Source organism: Panthera uncia, assembly GCF_023721935.1.
Source record: "Panthera uncia isolate 11264 chromosome E2 unlocalized genomic scaffold, Puncia_PCG_1.0 HiC_scaffold_19, whole genome shotgun sequence".
Taxonomy (NCBI): Eukaryota; Metazoa; Chordata; class Mammalia; order Carnivora; family Felidae; genus Panthera; species Panthera uncia.
In genome coordinates, this window is record NW_026057588.1 from 3,640,195 (window position 1) to 3,659,724 (window position 19,530).

The 19,530-nt window shown below is 44.6% G+C and overlaps 1 protein-coding gene across 1 annotated transcript; it reads right to left on the bottom strand.

The window, feature by feature from the left end:
* Positions 1 to 5,840: 5,840 nt before the first annotated feature.
* ZSCAN5B (zinc finger and SCAN domain containing 5B) lies at positions 5,841 to 11,708 on the bottom strand. Its single transcript, XM_049622264.1, has 4 exons — positions 11,373 to 11,708; positions 9,713 to 9,916; positions 7,778 to 7,984; positions 5,841 to 5,879 (listed from the first exon to the last, which is right to left on the bottom strand). The coding sequence occupies exons 1-4, from the start codon at positions 11,706 to 11,708 to the stop codon at positions 5,841 to 5,843; spliced, it is 786 nt and encodes a 261-aa protein (XP_049478221.1).
* Positions 11,709 to 19,530: the final 7,822 nt, after the last annotated feature.

Genomic DNA, 19,530 nt, shown 5'->3' on the forward strand with positions numbered 1-19,530 from the left:
ACACATATGATGTATACATGTATCTATAAATGTGTCTATTACACACACATATGATGTATACATGTATCTATAAATGTGTCTATTACACACATATATGATGTATACATGTATCTATAAATGTGTCTATTACACACACATATGATGTATACATGTATCTATAAATGTGTCTATTACACACACATATGATGTATACATGTATCTATAAATGTGTCTATTACACACACATATGATGTATACATGTATCTATAAATGTGTCTATTACACACACACATATGATGTATACATGTATCTATAAATGTGTCTATTACACACACATAAGATGTATATATGTATCTGTAAATGTGTCTATTACACACACACATGATGTATACATGTATCTATAAATGTGTCTATTACACACACATATATGATGTATACATGTATCTATAAATGTGTCTATTACACACACATATATGATGTATACATGTATCTATAAATGTGTCTATTACACACACACACATGATGTATACATGTATCTATAAATGTGTCTATCACACACACATATGATGTATACATGTATCTATAAATGTGTCTATTACACACATATGATGTATACATGTATCTATAAATGTGTCTATTACACACATATGTATACATGTATCTATAAATGTGTCTATTACACACACATATGATGTATACACGTATCTATAAATGTGTCTATTACACACACACATGTATGATGTATACACGTATCTATAAATGTGTCTATTACACACACACATGTATGATGTATACACGTATCTGTAAATGTGTCTATTACACACACACATAGAAAAAATATCAGAAGGACACACTCTAAATATTAAATCCGCCTGTCTCTACAGGATGGGATTATGGGCGGCTTATTGTCCATTACTCTTTCCCCGTGTATTTAAAATGTATCCGATAAACATATGTATATTATCTTTATGGTCAGAAGCAGACGATGATCACTGTTTTTAAAATAAGCCATTGAAAGGAAGCAGGCCACCCTGGAGGCTGGCAATCAACAATGTTTTCCAGAACTTCAGAGTGAACTTTCTGATGGCAATTTAGCGCCACGACAGGCAGAAAGTGAGCCTCGTGCTCTGGGGCTCATTAAAATCGCGCTAACAACCCTCACAGGGACCCTGAAAGTAGGGGAGGCTGTGTTCTTCATCATTGCTGCCAGCTAGGTAATTACGATCCACTCAACCCAACGTGGGACTGGCAGGAAAAACAGCTTTCTTGTTTTCAGGGGCAGGAGGGCGGCGTTGAGATGCCAGAGGGAAAACCTCTTGGGCCACAGGCAAGAGAACTTTGGGAATAAATAAATTTAAACACTTGTGAGGGAATTAAAACTTTGAAATAGCAAGAGGAGAGTTACATCAGGCTGCAATCAGGCAGAAGCCACCTGTGAATGCTGAGGCTGTTTTTGTTTTCCCAGTTTGCGTGAGGGCAGCAGTTGCTGTAAGGGGCTGGGGTGTTATTCTCTGCGGCCAGAGGACAAACTTTTCTCCAAGTCACACCTTTCGCTTCCCTGATCCCCACCTCCCAGATTCCCAACAGGATCTCAACCACACTCGGGCTCAACATGTACATTTTTGGAGTCTCAAGTGAGACACAAGTTTGTGTACTTTTTCACTACAGAGTCACCAAAAGCTTTTACACTAAAATAAAAGTACCTTAACTGTTTCCAAAGAGAGCAGCTTTAGAAATACAGAGAAAGTTCAAATCTCCTTGCCCGTTCCTCTCCTTTTTCCCCTCTTCACCTTAACCCTGTTGGTAGTTTGGTGTAGTCCTTTTACTTGCCTGCATGGACGCACACACCTGTTCCCAGTTTCCAATATGCAAATGCAGAACACATCAAGTCTGTGGTGAAGTAACCCGCTTTTTTTTTCTCCAGTTATCAGTTTGTGATGGACATTTTGCCAGAGCAGTAGATAAAGATCTATCTTTTTCTTTCTCAATGACTACACAATGTTTACGGGGCTATTGCTGGGCTCTGTGCTAGCATCTGGGGATGTCATTGTAAATAAAGGGTAATAAAAGACATAGGGAAGCCTGGGTGGCTCAGTTGGTTAAGCGTCCAACTTCAGCTCAGGTCATGATCTCACAGTCTGCGAGTTCGAGCCCCGCGTGGGGCTCTGTGCTGACAGCTCAGAGCCTGGAGCCTGCTTCGGATTCTGTGTCTCCCTCTCTCTCTGCCCCTCCCCTGATTGCACTCTGTCTCTCTCTCTCTCTCAAATATAAATAAACATTAAAAAAAAATTTTTTTAAGATTCCCTTTCTCCTTCTGCCCCTCCCCCTCCTCTGTGTGTGTGTGTGCTCCGTCTCAAATTTAAATAAATAAATAAATAAATAAATAAATAAAATATGGAAAATGACGACAGTTTCAGTCTGATAAAATTGCATTAACAAATAAAATAGGTTATAGTCTAATTAGAAGATCATTATCAGTAATCACAGTTTTATCTCTGTGTAATACTTTGGGATTAATAAAAACTATACAACAAAATATTTCATGAAAAAATTTAAATACGCAATTCTAGTAAAGGGAAAAAACTGCTAATCATGTGAAATACCATATGAAGGATCAAATTTAGCCCCACACTGACAGCAGAAAGATTTACTTTTTTAAGAGCTACTCATTCGTTGGTAGAAAACCATTTTCCGGTGGAAACACTGGTTATTGGAAACGTTGGTGGAAGAACCAGCGAACGCAACCTGGTAGAAGGTCTTTGCTGCCATCTACTGGACGTTGTCACAAAAAATATACAAATTAGCCCTAAAATCAATTATTTTAGAATTTAAAATGTTCAGAGGCACCTGGGTGGCTCAATCGGTTAAATATCTGACTCGAGTTTGGTTCAGGCCGTGATCTCATGGTTCATGAGCCTCACATTGGGCTGACAGTGTGGAGCCTGCTTGGGATTCTCTCTGTCCCTCTGCCCCTTCCTAGCTCATGTTTTTTCTCTCTCTCAAAATAAGTAAATAAACTTAAAAAAAAAAAAGGGGGAAATTTTTTTAAATGTTCAAAATGGGGGACCTGGCTGGCTCAGTCAGAAGAGCGTGTGACTCTTGATTTCGGGGTCATGAGTTTGAGCCCCACATTAGGTATAGGTTACTTACATAAGTAAATAAAGTTAAAAAAAATAAAATGTTCATGGGGCGCCTGGGTGGCTCAGTCGGTTAAGTGTCCAACTTAGGACTTGATCTCACAGTTTGTGGGTTCGAGCCCCGCATCAGGCTGTGACGTCTAGAAAGCTCGGAGCCTGGAGCCTGCTTCAGATTCTGTGTCTCCCTCTCTCTCTTCCCCTCCCCTGCTCGTGCTCTGTCTCTCTCTCTCTCAAAAATAAATAAAGGTTAAAAAAAATTTTAAAAAATTAATAATAGTGTCAATACAATTCTGCGAGTTGCAAATAAAATTAAATTATTAAAGGTAAGAAACAGAGCATACTAACAACTAATATCTCTGGATATTGGAAGCAGCCTTTTTTCTTAAAGTTTATTTTAAGAGAGCGTGTGTGAGTGAGGGAGGGGCAGAGAGAGAATCCCAAGCAGGATTCCCTCCGCTCTGAGCCTGATGGATGCAGGGCTCCATCTCACAGAGCTGTGAGATCATGACCTGAGCCGACATCAAGGGTCGGAATGTTAAGCTAAGTCACCCAGTAAGTAAGGTTTTTAAAAGTGTTTCTTTTATTGTCTCTATGTTTTATAATTACTCCATTGTGTGTGCACAACCTAATAAAATATTTTTTTTCATTCTAACAACCTTATACACACACACACACACACATACACACACATATATATATATATATATATATATTTTTTTTTTTTACCCGTAACAAAGGTATGCCACTATTTAGAAATCTGGGACAAAAGGGGGATGTGAGGCAGAGAAGGAAGAGGAGAAGCCAGCTGGAGAAGAGCGAGCCAAGGGGACGAGGGGTTTTTAAGAGGGTAGAATTGTTACGGAACGAGGCTGAAACGCTGGCGGAAAAATCAAGCGGCACTTGGACATTTTGGTTGATCGGAGATTTATTTAACACCTGCGGGCTCAGAGGAGACTGTTTCTCCAAAGATCTGAGCCCCGAATGCAAGTGGGAAGGGTATTTTATAGTTGTCCGCTTCCATATCTGTGGTGGGTTCCGGCGGCAAACAGGGCAAGAAGAATGTGGAAGAGGGGTCTCTAAGCCAGAGACCAGAGCTTGTCTTAGTCCCACGGGCCATCTTTGGTGCGGTACTTAATTCACTTCTCCAACAGAATGGCCGGTCCCATCACCGGCTGCACTGAGTTTGACGACTGACTTCAAGAAGACCCAAATCACTGTCGGCTCTGATAAGAGCTCTTTTATGGGGATGTGGGGGAAGGAAGCCCAAGTGAGAAGAGGACAGGCTGGATAGAAGTAAAAACACGTCTCTACACACCTGTGTCTCTCTAGACATCTAAATACATTGGCCTTGTGCCACTTATGCATCTTTTAATAGACTGGATCCAGAGTCCATGGGACCTCCGTGCACTATTTTTCAAAAACAAAACAAACAAAGCAAAACTCTACTGCGTGATTGACAGTCTAAGAACCAATGTTGAAGGACAGTGGTTGGAAAATCTCAGGGCGTGTTAGAATCCCCCTGGAGGGCTTGTAAGATGGAACGAGGCACTGCCCGCCCACCACCCCACCCCCCCAGGGTTTCTAATTTAGTAGGTTTGGGCTAGAGCCTGATTGTTATTTAATTTCTATCGAGTACCACAGGTGTGGGATGCGTCTGGTCCTGGCCCACACCCAGAGGGTAGGAGTGATTGAATGGTTGATCACACTTGACCCTGTCACCTTCCACTAAATCCTAACTATCCCCCGGGGAGGCATGGAGAAAGCAGAAGGGGGGAGGGGGCAGGATCGCTGACCTCTGTGAACACACAGCAATGTTCATCCTCTCTGTTGGCCATGGAGGTGGGCTGTGAAGCCATTGAAATGGCCTCATGGTTTCAGTGGGGAAGGGGACCTTGTGGTGTGACAAGCCATAGGAGTCACTAGGTAACTACAATCGGCAATCAGAAGACTCTGAGCTGGCAGTCAGCCACACATAGGATCAGCTGAGGAGCCTTCAAAATTCCCAATGCCCGGGATGCGCCTGGGTGGCTCAATCGGTTAAGCGTCTGCCTCTTGATTTCAGCTCAGGTCATGACCTCACGGTTCAGGAGTTTGAGCACTGAGTCGGGCTCTGCACTCACAGCATGGAGCCTGCTTGGGATTCTCTCTTTCCTCTCTCTGCCCCTCCCCTGCTCATGCTCACTCTCTGTCAAAAATAAATAAACATTAAAAAAAAAAAAAAGAAAAGAAAACCCTCTCAATGCCCAGGCCACACTCCAGACCAGCCAGATTCTTATCTCTGAGTGTGGCCCCCATGCATGGGTGGTTTTCTGGTTTTGTTTTAACTCTCCAGATGGCTCCAACACGTAGACACATTGGAAAATGGGGTGAGGCCCATTGATGAGAGTCCCTACGATGAAAACAAACAAGGCTGTATCATCAAAACATTTCCCAGGTCTGGTGAAGAAAGTCGGACTTAATCGCCATGATGGAGAACCACCTCCTGCTCAGCTCCAAGAACGCCCAGAGCCTGAAGTTTCTGGGTGAAGAGCAAGTCCACACAGGATTTCAGACGGGGAGCCTGCCCCAGGGAAGGACTTTAAACCCTCCTTACAAACAGGAGGACTTGTGTAAAAGGCCACTTCCTGTGGGAAGTGACAGACCCAGAGCTTTGAAAGTTACTGGACCCCACCTAGGAGCTAAACTTGCTTTTCTCAAAAGGTCCCAAGAGCAGGAGCATCAGCATCATTTGGGAACTTCTTCCAAGTGCAGATTCTCAGGTCCCTAAAGACAGGGAAAATCTGAGAAACTGTCACCACCAAGAGGAACCTAAGGAGGTTTCACAGGGAAACGTAGTGCTGGATCCTGCATAGGAGGCTGCAACGGGACATCACGTGAAAATCAAGGAAATCAGTAAAGTATGGGACTATTCCAACATATTGTCAGTTGACAAATGTTCCCTGTGCTGCACAAGGTTAGAGCAAATGGTGCAGGACGTGAGGGAATCCTGTGGGCTTGGGAAAACTGTTCTAAAACTCAGCTTTTTAAAAACACTTTCTTTTTTAAAGTTTTATTTTGAGACAAAGAGAGAACACAAGCAGGGGAGGGGCAGAGAGGGGAAGAGAGAATCCCAAGCAGACTCCACACTCAGTGCTGAGCCTGATGCAGGGGTATGATCCATGACCACGAGACCATGACCTGAGCCGAAGCCAAGAAAGAGTTGGACGCTGCACCATGACTGAGCCACCCAGGCGCCCTAAAACTCAGTTTAGCGTGGGCCTGCTCACCTGTGGCTTAACAAGGCCCTCAGGGGATGCCCATGTCACTAAATTAAGGTGACCTACTAATGAGTGTCTCAGAATGCCTCTGTAGTCAATGTGGGAAATTAGTTTGCCAAATTTAGCAAAACATCCAGGATGCAAGTGACAAAGCAGAACAGGCAGAGCACAAAGGATTTTTAGGGCAGTGACACTATTCTGTATGAGACTACAAGGGTGGGTGAATGTCACACACCTGTCTAAACCCATAGAATGTGTAACACTGAGTGACCCCTAAACTATACACTCTGGGTGAAAATGACATCAGTGTAGGCTTATCAACTGTAGCAAATGCCACCACTCTGATAGGGGATGCTGATAGTTAAGGGAGGATGTGTTTGACTGGGGACCGGGGGCCTCTAGGAAATCTCTGTACTCTGTGCTGTTTTGTTGAATCTAAGTTTGCTCTAAAAATGTCTAGTTGAATTGTTCGGTGGTATGTGATGATTCAGAACGTGTTTATACTTTAAGAAAATGTTCATCTGAGATCCAAATTTCATTATTTCATATTTAATCTGGCCACCCTACCTGGATCATCCTATTTTACAAGGGAGTAATGGATAACAGGAGGGGGGTCTGGGTGGCTCGGGTCAGTTGAATGTTCATCTCTTGGTTTCAGCTCAGGTCATGATCTCGTGGTCATGAGATGGAGCCCCATGTCAGGCCCCTCGTGCTGACAGCTTGGAGCCTGCCTGGGATTCTCCCTCTCTCTGCCCCTCCCCAGCTTGTGCTTGCTTGTATTTTCTCAAAATAAACTTTAGGGCGCCTGGGTGACTCAGTTGGTTAAGCGTCCGACTTCGGCTCAGGTCATGATCTTGCAGTTTGTGAGTTTGAGTTCTGGGTCAGGCTCTGTAGTAACAGCTCAGCCTGGAACCTGCTTCAGATTCTGTGTCTCCCTCTCTCTCTGCCCCTCCCCTGCTCACGCTGTCTCTCTCTCAAAAATAAACATTAATAAAAATAATGGATAACAGAAAGACATTCAGCAGCCACCATTTTTATAAGGAAATATTGACAATAAGATTTGCCTTCATAAACCCAAAAGCCTTATAAGGAAACAATGGGACATAATTAAAACAGAAAATGAAAACCAATAAGGAAGATGTCATCGTTCCAAGATCCTCCATAAATTAACATTTATGGAACATCTACTGTGTTCCAGAAACCTTGTAAGTGCTCACAATATCATATGTCATTTTTATAAAATAGGGGACAAATCGCCATTAACCTCCTTCTTGGAGCAGAAGGGACTTAAATCTGATGGTGGAATCATTGGGAAGTCATTTTTTAATGTATTTTTTGGTGGCGCTTAAAAGTGCCCAGCTGACGAAAGGCACAATTACACTCATGACACGTGTAGGGCTTTACCCCAGAGTGTGTGCGCTGGTGAACGTTGAGGTTCCCTTTGTGGCTGAAAGCTTTCCCACACTCTTCACACACATAGGGCTTCTCCTTTGTATGGATCCTCTTGTGGCTCCGCAGGGTGGAGTCGTGGGTGAATGTCTTGAGGCAGATTTCACAACAGTAAGGCTTCTCGCCTGTGTGGATTCGCTGGTGAACTCGGAGGTCCGAAGTCTGCATGAAACTCCCAGAACAGGTGTTGCATTTAAAGGGTCTCTCTCCCGTGTGTGTCCTCCAGTGGATGGAAAACTGAGATTTATAACGAAATTCTTTCTTACAGAGGCTACAGACGTTTGATGTCACTCCCGTGGCTTTTTTCCCAACAGGATGAACTGATGACACAGGCTGTCCTGAAAATTCTCCTCTGTCCAAATGTGTGGCCACGTCCTGGGAAATGGAGGTGTTTTCCTGTTTTCTCCTTTTGGAACTTCTTTGAGTCTTCCAGGAATCTCTTCTCTTCCCATTCTGAGTGGACACTTGTCTCTCTGAAACCTGTGTGGAAGGCTTTTCGGCATCCACATTTTTAATACCGGTTCCTTCTTGGAGAGTCTTCATGGGAGCTGTTGAAAGAAGGGTTAACACAACAACACTTAATAAAGAGCATTTTCAATGATACCAACCTCATTTGAACCAAACACTGAGGTGGGCTAAGAACTTCTCATCAATCAACAAACTTGAGATTGGGTTGTATGTAGGACACTCTGGAAATCAGTGATGGAGAAGGCATTTGAGAGCCTCCCCACCACCAGCACCACCAAGAGATGTCAATGCTTGATCCCCAGCCCCCTCCCCAGCAGAGAAGTCACTCTTCCCAGTTTCCATGCTCACCAGGACCCTTCAGAAAGGGAGGCTCTTGGGATTTAAGTATTCTTGTCTCTTCCAAGTCTTCTGTCAGACTCTTCTCCAAGTTCTCCTTAGGTCTCAGACCCTCCAGTACACCTTTTCCAGGAATGGTCTCAGGCAGGAGAACGTTCTGTCCCTGACAATGGGCAGTCACTGTAGTTACCAATGTGTCTAAATTATGGGGTGGAAAGCTCTCGTCTCTTCTTTCCCCATCCTGCCCATCTTCCTAATCTGAGACCCCAACTTTCTCCATAATAGTGTTGTGAATATATCCCCACGACTTCCCTTGGACCACCCCATCACCCCTGATAATCACCTGATTCTCAGAACTTTGTTAACCAATACCCACTGCGCCTTTAAATCATGTCCACACACTACAACTTTTGTGCCTAATTCTCTAAGCACGCTCCCTAAAGCCACCCCTGCTTCCCCTTGTCCGACTCTGGAAGCAAGATGGCACTAGGTCCAGGTGTCCCTACTCAGTGCTACTGATACTTTGGATGATTCCCTGTTGGGAGGCTGTCCTATGCATTGTGGGACAATTAGCAGCATCCCTGGTCTTACCCAACAGGTGTCGATAGCACCCCCCATCCCCACCTCCATTCTGACAACCAAGAAGGTCTCCAGACATTTGCAAATGTCTTGAGAGGCAAAACGACTCCGAGTGAGAACCCTCCTTTAATTTATTGACAGTAGTCCCCAAACTGGTCCTTTGGCCGATTGTCATTTCATGGAATGCCTTTGAGGAACTCGACTATGGAAAAATCAGCTTTCAGTTCATTACCCTGTGGTAAATTGACCTGGCACCATTTCATCACCACTATTTTCCTCCAGCCTCAACACTAAAAGCCTTAATGGCAGGGGGACAAAGGCTGAAAGGTCCTCATTCTCCACAGAGGCTCAGAAATGTCTAGGGACTTGATGCATCCATGGGAATTCCTAGGGCAAAAGGGCCTAGTTCGGTGCTGTGCTAAATATCCCAATTATTCTAGCAGCTGCACACACTTCTGGTACCTTCTGCCACCACTCCCTAGAGATTGAGGAGGGCATCACACTCACCTGCCCCTTTGATGGTTCACTGGTTCCTGGCAGGTTCTGTAGCTCTCTGCTGACCTGGATGTTCTCTGGATGTATCTCACACCCAGAGGATTGGGGCTTCTTGGACAAGTCTGTCACAAGATCCCTGTCACCAGCCTCGGCGTTGGCCATCTGAACATCTGAGCTTCGCATGAGAAATTCCTGTCCTTCTATGCTAACTATGGTCTGCGGGGGGGGGGGGGGGGAAGGGGGGAAAATAAAACAAGATCAGACTCTGTAAGAATCAGAAGGTAGCTCTCTTGTACAGTGCGCATCCTACCACACATTCAATTTGTTGGAATAACTTGTTTAAAATGGCAACCAAAAATGTCTCCAAACATTGTCAAATGCACCCCTAGGGGGTGAAGGTGAAATTACCCCATCCCCTTCTGTTGGGCAGCTAACTACTGGCCTAGCCACAATATCTAATCAACTTCAATACCTCCCTTTTATTTCCCACTGCCCCAGCTAATACTAATACTAATACTCAGCCCTCAAACTGTCCTCCTGATCTAGGCACATGCAACATGGTGCTGTGAAAAACCCAACCCCTCCCCCAAGTGAGGCTGCCAATGTTTGACCTACGTGTCACCCAGCTGGTCTTAAATCCCTTTATCAATCATTCCAGATTAAAACCTTACAGTTTTCACAGCTATTTTTCCACGATGTTGTGCAAGCTTGTAATCTCCATTCTTGGCTCGCCCCCTGGAGGATTTCGTCTCCTACCAGAGTACACAGGGAAAGGGGGATAGCCATGTTGGACTTAGTTCCCTCCTGTCCACTGGTTACAAAATTACCTACAGAGGAACCCATCCCCTGTGACTGGAGCAAATATGCATGTGGCACACCAGGTCCTATTCCCTTCTAGATCCTTCTGAACCCTTTCTTTTTCTACAAAGGATAAAGGCACACTCAACCCACCATGATGGAAAATGTTCCCACGTAAATAAAGTCTTACCTGGTCTGGTGATTCTTACCCAAGAGCCAAAGTTTTGACCCTATGAGACATTTGGCAACCACCAGAGATTTTGGGGGGATGGGGTGGGTTGGTGAGGTTTGATTTTCACAACTAGGGGAAGTTGCCACTGACACAAGGATGCTGCAAACCACCTTCCAATGCACAAGAAAGCCCCCAAAGCAAAGGATGGTCCACCCCCCAGTATCACTAGTTGATCTGAGAGAACCCGATCCAGTCAAAAACCTACTATCCCAACCCCCTCCCTTCCTCAGCATCTTCCCAGGACTCTAGTTGCCATGACAACACATCCAATGCACCTCTCCGCACCCTGTAGCTGCTTTACTCAGGTAGGACCACTTTTAAGAGGGTCTCTGGCAATACCAAGAATTGTGGGGCCAGTGGACCGGTTTCAGCCTTTCTCCTCGAGTGTCTGGAACGTCCCTTACACAACTGTCCCCGTGAGAGGTAGGGCAGGGTTAAGTGACAGTAAAGTGTGCAGACTCACGAAGCCCACCAGATGCCGGTTATGTCCCCCCTCCTCCCTGTTCAACAGCCAGAAATGTCTCTAGACATTGCTGAGTGTCTCCTGCCTTCCACTTGAGAACCACTGGGCCCAGAAAAAGCCCCTCCTGTCCCCCATACCAGCCCCCGCTTTCCCGTTGCAATGAGGAAGGCGCTACTCACCCATTTCTTGGGCCCCTGGCTGCTTCTCAGCACATCCTGCAGGTCTTTGCAGCTCTGCACAGCACTTTCCTTCACTAAGACCTGGAGCTCCTGCGGCATGGAGATCATGAACTGCTCCATCACTAGCATATCCAGAATCTGCTCCTTGGTGTGCAGGTCTGGCCGCAGCCACAGATAGCAGAGCTCATAGAGCCTCCTCAGGTCCTCCACAGGGTCCGACCTCCCCGAGCTGCTAAACGCCCTGAAGCTCACGTGCCACTGCTCACAGCTGCTGTCTTGCGTTCCAGCGAGGGCTCCTTGGGCTTTCTCCCGTGAGAACGTCTGGTCTGCGGCCATATTTACAGGAGAATTTTCCAGTATGGCTCTGTGCAAACTCTCTAAGGGCTGGTGCCTAATTAAGACTTACCTAAAGGTATTTACTCTGGTTTTCCTCAGCAGTAGACTGGCTGTTTTTTCACAAGTCTGGGGGTGGGGGGAGGAATGAACCAGATTAGTTTATTGTTTGTTGCTTTGAGGAAGAGAGAGACAGCAAGCAAGCAGGGGAGGGGCAGAGAGAGAGAGAGGGAGAGAGAGAATCCCAAGCAGGTTCCACACTGTTACTGCAGAGCCTGACATGGGGTTCGAACTCACAAACCGTGAGAGCATGACCTAAGCTGAAACCAAGAGTCAGATGCTTAATCAACTGAGCCACCCAGGTGCCCAAAGATTAAACTTCTTACCCTTCCTCCCCTCACCCAACACTAGACACCGACTGGTCTGTGTTTAATACATTGGAAAGTGAGCCCCACTATTATTTTCCCAATGTCCTTTATAGTAAAAGGTGGTTTAATTGTCTGAATGGACCCCTAAGTTCTGAGCATGAGATATACAGAGGTGGGCTCAGTTTTTGCATCTATAAATTGGGACAATATTGTTCTTTACTATAAATTAAATATAACTAAGTGCAGGCACCAGGGTGGCTCAGTTGCTTAAGCATCTGACTCTTGATTTCAGCTCAGGGCAGGATCTCTTGATTTGAGTTCAAGCCCTACATGACAATGGACAGTGAGGAGCCTGGTTGGGATTCTCTCTCAAAAATAAACTTTGTATATATTTCAATTTTGAATTTCAATTCAAAATATAGTTCGATTTTTCAAAACATATATTTTGATATATAAAATTTATTTTAACAATGTCAATCTTTGTACCTTCTCATCAGGACAGCATACAAGGCAAAACTGTTAGTTGTAATTCTGCAGAATACAGAAATATATTTCCAACCTAAGAATTTCATGTGGTGTAGAAATGTTGGAAATATTAACCTAGGATTGTCCCCCAATACGTTTCCTTGTTCATCCCAGGATATTGATTTCTTCCAGGAAAGGAAGAACTCAAAAGAATCCTAACAGGATTAACAGATAACTTTGTCACTGTGATAAGATACACATTACATAAAATTCAGTCCTTTAAAGTATACAATTTTGGGGCAGTACTCACATTTGCAATGCTGTACAACCATTCACCACTGTCTATTTCTAGAACTTATTCATCCCTGAAAAGGAAACCCTGCCTTCCCCACCCACCTTTACCTCCTGGTAATCCATTAATGGGCTCTGTCTCTATGGGTTACACATACCTAATCTCATCCCAGAAAAAAGGATTTAAAATCCAACGCTCTTTGAAGTTTTCAAAGAAGATTTTAAGAGAGAGAGTTTTTAAGAGGTTCTCAACCTAGCTCCCAAAGGCAAGAACCACTTTCTTACTCTGCAGACTGGTGGGGGGACTCAGTTCGCAAGTGAGAGCCACGGGGCCCCCAGGTAAAGGGGCTCTAATCCTGGCCGCTCTAGTAGGTTGATAAGAGGCCCATAATTAAAGGTTTGATGTTACCCTGTGGACAGCAAACACCCAGTGATGTGTTTATAAGCAAAAGTGTGGCACGTTTAGAAATCTCAGGAGAACGATGTGCCACATGGAATTCAAAGGTAAGACATTTTGCCTAAAACCCACAATTGTCCACTTTTGTCCTGTTTCAGATCGTTGGGGAAGCTTGCTTGAGCTCAGTGTTGTTTTAGTTCCATGCTTCAGCTTCAATTAGCTGCGGGGTCTTGGGCAAGTCAGTCAGCTCTTTGGAGACCGCAACCCTTCTCCATGACATGGGCAGATAAAACCTACCTCTTATGTGGTGTGAGGATAAACTAAGGAGGCTAAAGACATGCCTGGCACACGTTTACTGGATGGAGCGACCCCAACATTTCGATCTGCGGTTCTCAAAAAAGGTGACTTTTGCCCCTGTTCCCCACGCACCTCGGGACTTTGGGCAACATCTGGAGACACTTTTGGTTGTCCTAACCCGGGCATGGGGGAGGCGGGTGGGGGAGATGTCGCTAAACATCCTGCAAGGCACAGGGCAGCCCCCACAACCCACAACTCCCCTCCCCCCACCCCAACAAAACAGCAAACAATTATCTGGCCAAAAATAGCATCTGAGATCGAAAAACCTTGGTTCAAAGTATAAACCACACTCACCATAGCATGAATGTATTAACATGATTCTCATTTCCCAGATGAATTCGACAATGAATCGACAATGAATCGAAGTTAATAATGGGGTGTAGGAAGATAACATTGCCATCTCAAGACCTCAGAGCTAATGCATAGTGAATATAGACCCAAGCCTTCCTGCCTTCCTGGTTCCAACCTCCATCCATCCATCCATCCCAGTTTCCAAGCAACCTTAGGCATTCCCACCCATAACTTACCTCCTACATGTCTTCCTGCCTCCGAGGGACCAGCTCTCAAACTGTGCCTCAAGCTGAAATGTCTCTGTTTATATACGGCTAGAGAAACTCCAAACTTCCAGTTACCTCATCAGCCTGATGATTGGTTTAAAGCCATAGAATTAACAACTTTAAATGGTTGAGTGGATTAAATTTCTCACTGAAACCCCATCAAGAGAAAAACTCATTTAAAGTAAGTCTCTTTGGAGACAATATTGGTTTTCCTGCTCTGGTGAATTATTTATCATATGCCTAAGGTGCTCAAAGGAATCGGGAAACATAGAGCTGCAAGTTTTAAGCACTTTGGGTCAAGGTTTTATTTAAAATGGGTTGACAACTCCTCATCAGGGAAATACAAATCAAAACCACACTGAGATATCACTTCACGCTGGTCAGAGTGGCTAAAATGAACAAATCAGGAGACTATAGATGCTGAAGAGGATGTGGAGAAACGGTAACCTTCTTGCACTGTTGGTGGGAATGCAAACTGGTGCAGCCGCTCTGGAAAACAGTGTGGAGGTTCCTCAAAAGATTAAAAATAGATCTACCCTATGACCCAGGAATAGCACTGCTAGGAATTTACCCAAGGGATACAGGAGTGCTGATACATAGGGGCACTTGTACCCCAATGTTTATAGCAGCACTCTCAACAATAGCCAAATTATGGAAAGAGCCTAAATGTCCATCACCTGATGAATGGATAAAGAAATTGTGGTTTATGGGGCGCCTGGGTGGCTCAGTCGGTTAAGCGTCCGACTTCGGCTCAGGTCATGATCTCACGGTCCGTGGGTTTGAGCCCCGCGTCAGGCTCTGTGCTGGCAGCTCAGAGCCTGGAGCCTGCTTCCGATTCTGTGTCTCCCTCTCTCTCTCTGACCCTCCCCTGTTCATGCTCTGTCTCTCTCGGTCTCAAAAATAAATAAACATTAAAAAAAAGAAAGAAAGAAATTGTGGTTTATATACACAATGGAGTACTACGTGGCAATGAGAAAGAATGAAATATGGCCCTTTGTAGCAATGTGGATGGAACTGGAGAGTGTGATGCTAAGTGAAATAAGCCATACAGAGAAAGACAGATACCATATGGTTTCACTCTTATGTGGATCCTGAGAAACTTGACAGAAACCCATGGGGGAGGGGAAGGGGGGAAAAAAAAAAGAGGTTAGAGTGGGAGAGAGCCAAAGCATAAGAGACTGTTAAAAACTGAGAACAAACTGAGGGTTGATGGGGGGTGGGAGGGAGGGGAAGGGAGCTGATGGGCATTGAAGAGGGCATCTTTTGGGATGAGCACTGGGTGTTGTATGGAAACCAGTTTGACAATAAATTTCATATATTAAAAAAATAATAATAAAATAAAGTAAATAAGTAAATTGAAAAAAAAGAAATTGTGGTTTATATATACAATGGAATACTACTTGGCAATGAGAAAGAATGAAATATGGCCTTTTGTAACAACGTGGATGGAACTGGAGAGTGTTATGCTAAGTGAAATAAATCAGGCAGAGAAAAGCAGATACCATATGTTTTCACTCTTATGTGGATCCTGAGAAACTTAACAGAAGACCATGGGGGAGGGGAAGGGAAAAAAAAAAAAGGTTAGAGAGGGAAGGAGCCAAACTGTAGGAGTCTCTTAAAAACTGAGAATAAACTGAGGGTTGATGGGAGGGGAGGGTGGGTGATGGGCGTTGAGGGCACCTATTGGGATGAGCACTGGGTGTTGTATGGAAACCAATTTGACAATAAATTTCATATTAAAAAATAATAATAAATAAAATGGGCTGACAAGTAGGCATTTAAAAAACCAGACGTTGCATGCAAGTAGGGAAAAATGCATCGACATTGCATCAATTGCATAAGCCACGCTTTTCCTAAAGGCGGAAGGCAGTGATACATCATCAAGGATGTGTGAAGAGATGATAGGCTGGTGTCAAACCGGTGATTTCATCTAGCTCAGGGGTGCCTGGGTGGCTCAGCAAGTGGAACAGGAGACTCTTGACGTCGGGGTTGTGAGTTCGAGCCCCGTTGCGGGTAGAGATTACTTAAAAATAAAAATAAAATAAAATATTTAAGGGGCTCCTCGGTGGCTAAGTTGGTTAAGTGTCCAACTCTCGATTTCAGCTCAGGTCGTGATCTCACAGTTCGTGGGTTTGAGCCCCACGTTGGGCTCTGTGCTGACAGTGTGGAGCCTGCTTGGCATTCTCTCTCTCTCTCCCTCTCCCTCTGCCCCTCCCCTGCTCCTTCTTTCTCTATTGCTCTCAAAATAAATAAACATTTAAAAAATAATAAAAGATAAAAATAAAATCTTCAGAAAAAAATAACCCTAGCTCAACCAAAGCTTTAACATATTAATTCCAAGGCACTGAAAAATGAAAAGTAAATATTGATACATAAGGAATATTAGTGACTTTTTAAAACCTATTTTTATTATTTTTCAATATCTTGGGATTAATGCCTTAAAACTCTGCTCAAACTAGATTAAATCGCTGATTTGACACTTGTCAATTTACCCTTTTATAAAAACAATGGAAAGCAGACACACAGGGGCGCCTGGGTGGCTCCATCGGTTAAGCATCAGCTCTTGATATCGGCTCGGGTCATCATCTCATGGTTTGTGGGTCCTGCATCCAAGCCCTTCTTGGGATTCTCTCTCTCTCCCCCACCTTCTCTGCCCCTCCACTGCTCATGCACTCTCTCTCAAAATAAACTCAACTTCAAATTTATCTTAATAATGGATTTTATGATTCTCTTCCAGTCCTAATATGTGATCCTGTATATGTCAGATAAAGATATATAAATATAGATGTAGATGTATAGATACAAAGCTATGCATGAACATAAAATAGAATACTTAGCCACAATATGTAGTAAATGTTTTATGTATAGTGTGTCATTTAATTTACCAACCAAAGGAAACTATCATACCCTTGGTTCCTTGTGAATTCTGGATTTGCCCCTGACCTTTCAGCCAGCCTATCTAGAAGCTAGAGACCACGTTCTCACAGTACTGCTGTTGTTGATGCTATATTTATACTATTTACTGGATCGTTATGCTTTATTTCATGCTTAGCATCTATTTGTTGAGCGTTTGCATTATGTGTTCAGCTAAGCATTTGATATGTGAGATATACGTATTTTTAAAATTTTTTTAAAGTTTATTTTTAGAGAGAGAGAGAGAGAGAGAGAGACACAGAGTGTGAGTGGGGGAGGGGCAGAGAGGGAGACAGAATCGGAAGCAGGCTCCAGGCTTGGAGCTGTCAGCACAGAGCCCCACGCAGGGCTCGAATCCACAAACTGTGAGATCATGACCTGAGAGGAAGTCAGGAGTTGGATGCTTGACTGACTGAGCCCCCCAGGCACCCCTCTTATAAGCATTTTTAAAATTCATTCTTCTGTGACCACCAGGTGTAGATTTTTCCTGCTCATCCTGAAGAACACTACCAGTCTGAGAGGTTTTTCATCTTAATCTTATGAAATTTATCTTTACGATTTCTTACAAACATCTTCTCCCCCTTTTCATTTTCTCCTGGAGTTGGCCTTGGATTCTTCATACTTTCTTGCTTCTGGAAGAGACTGCAATGTTTTGTTCCTTTTCTTAATTTGTTTCTCTGTTGTGTCCGTTCTGCCTTATGTCCCGCCTGGCGTGTTCTTTAGTTCAGCTATTATATATTTTTCTTAATGAATATTCGCTGCATTTAAAAGATGTTTAATTATTTCATCTTGCAGGTTGCTTTTCTTATGTGTATTTCTATTTCTTGGATGACAGTTCTAATAGCCCTGTTTCTGAAGGTATCTGAAACCAGCTTTTCTATTCTCCATCGACTTTGCTTAACAAGCTGGCTCCTTATTGGGCCCCGTGAGTTAGAATTCTTTGGGATTGGATAATCTCTCAGTTCTGGGTAATTTGGTTTCAGGTGAACGCTCAACCATGGCTGGAGATGTGGTTGGTTGTCACAACCAGGGAGAGAGTGCTGCTGCTATCTTGTGTGTTGGGGAGGGGGGGGGGAAGCTGTTGAACATCCTGTAACGCAAGGGATGGCCCCACAAAGAGAATGATCCCAACAGAAACGTCAGTGGTGCAGAGGTTGAGAAATCCTGGGATGGGGGTACCGACTGTAGCTGATTAACCTGGCGAAGTCTAGTAAGCCAGAGGCTAACCTGTTCTAGCTCCAATGCCCTCAAGGAGAGGAGATTAATCTACAGTTAACGCTGCCTTTGGTATAATCCTACCAAGTAAAACCTCAGATCAGGGTCACAAAATTAAGCCCGGCCCCTCCACCATGGGGGAAACCAGCACTGGGAGAAAGCCCTCCCTATATGTGAGGTTCACAATAGAATCACCAGGAACGAGACCACCCACAGCTTTGCCCCACCCTCCGATCCCTTGGTGGGTTGATTTGGTCTAGGGTGGGGCTTAGACAGGATGTTTTCAAAGCACCCAGGTGATAGGGAATATTACTCAGCCTTAAAAGGAAGAGAATCCCATCACAGGCTGCAACACCATGAGTATGCTAAACGAAGTAATCCAGACACAAGCGGATTCAATTCAGCAAGCAGGACCCTGGTTGCCAGGGGCTGGGCAAGGGTCCTGGGGAGTGGTTGTTTAATGGTGGCAGAGTTTCACTCTTGAAAGAAGGAAAGCACTCTGTGGATGGTGGGGCTGGCTGCACAATGGTGTGAATGCCTTTAACGCCACAAAACTGTACCCCTTACATGTGGATACAATGGTAAATTTCATGGTACGTGTATTTCACCACAATTAAAAAAATTTTTAATTAAAACTTTTTTTTCAGGTACCCAGTGTAGGGCTCAAACTCACAACCCCGAGATCAAGGGTCATGTGCTGCACTGACTGAACCAGCAAGGCGCCCCTTGATTAGATATCTTTAAGAAGACACTTGTTTGGGAAACTTGACTAAGGAGGGACCACGGCTGGATGTGTGTCCACCTCCCTCTGACTCAGGTGTGTCCCTCACCTGCCGTCTGTGCACCAGCAACATCTCTGCTCGTCAGGACTCATTCGTCACCAGGACATCTGGAGGGAGATTTGCACCTGCAAGGAAAGCCCTCTCCCTCTTCAAGAGCCCACCCCTCCCCTCCCCCTCTGCAGACAGCCTCCGAGGTGAAGACCAGTCCAATGAGTGGCCCTCGGAGGCCACAGCCCTCCAGCCTGGGAGGGACACAGCAGAGCTGTGCTGAGAGGCTGAGCAGAGCAGTCTCCTCTGGCATCAGCCCTTTCCTTCCCGAGCTGGAGAGAAGAGGAGCAAGGAGTGACTCTGTCTAGGGATGGGTCTCTGACCCCACAGCCGCTCGGGGACAGCGACCTTCATCCTGGACAGCCGGGTGTTGATGGCACTCTGGGAATGAAGCTGTGCCTCCTTAGGGTTGTCAGCGGTGGAAAATTCAGG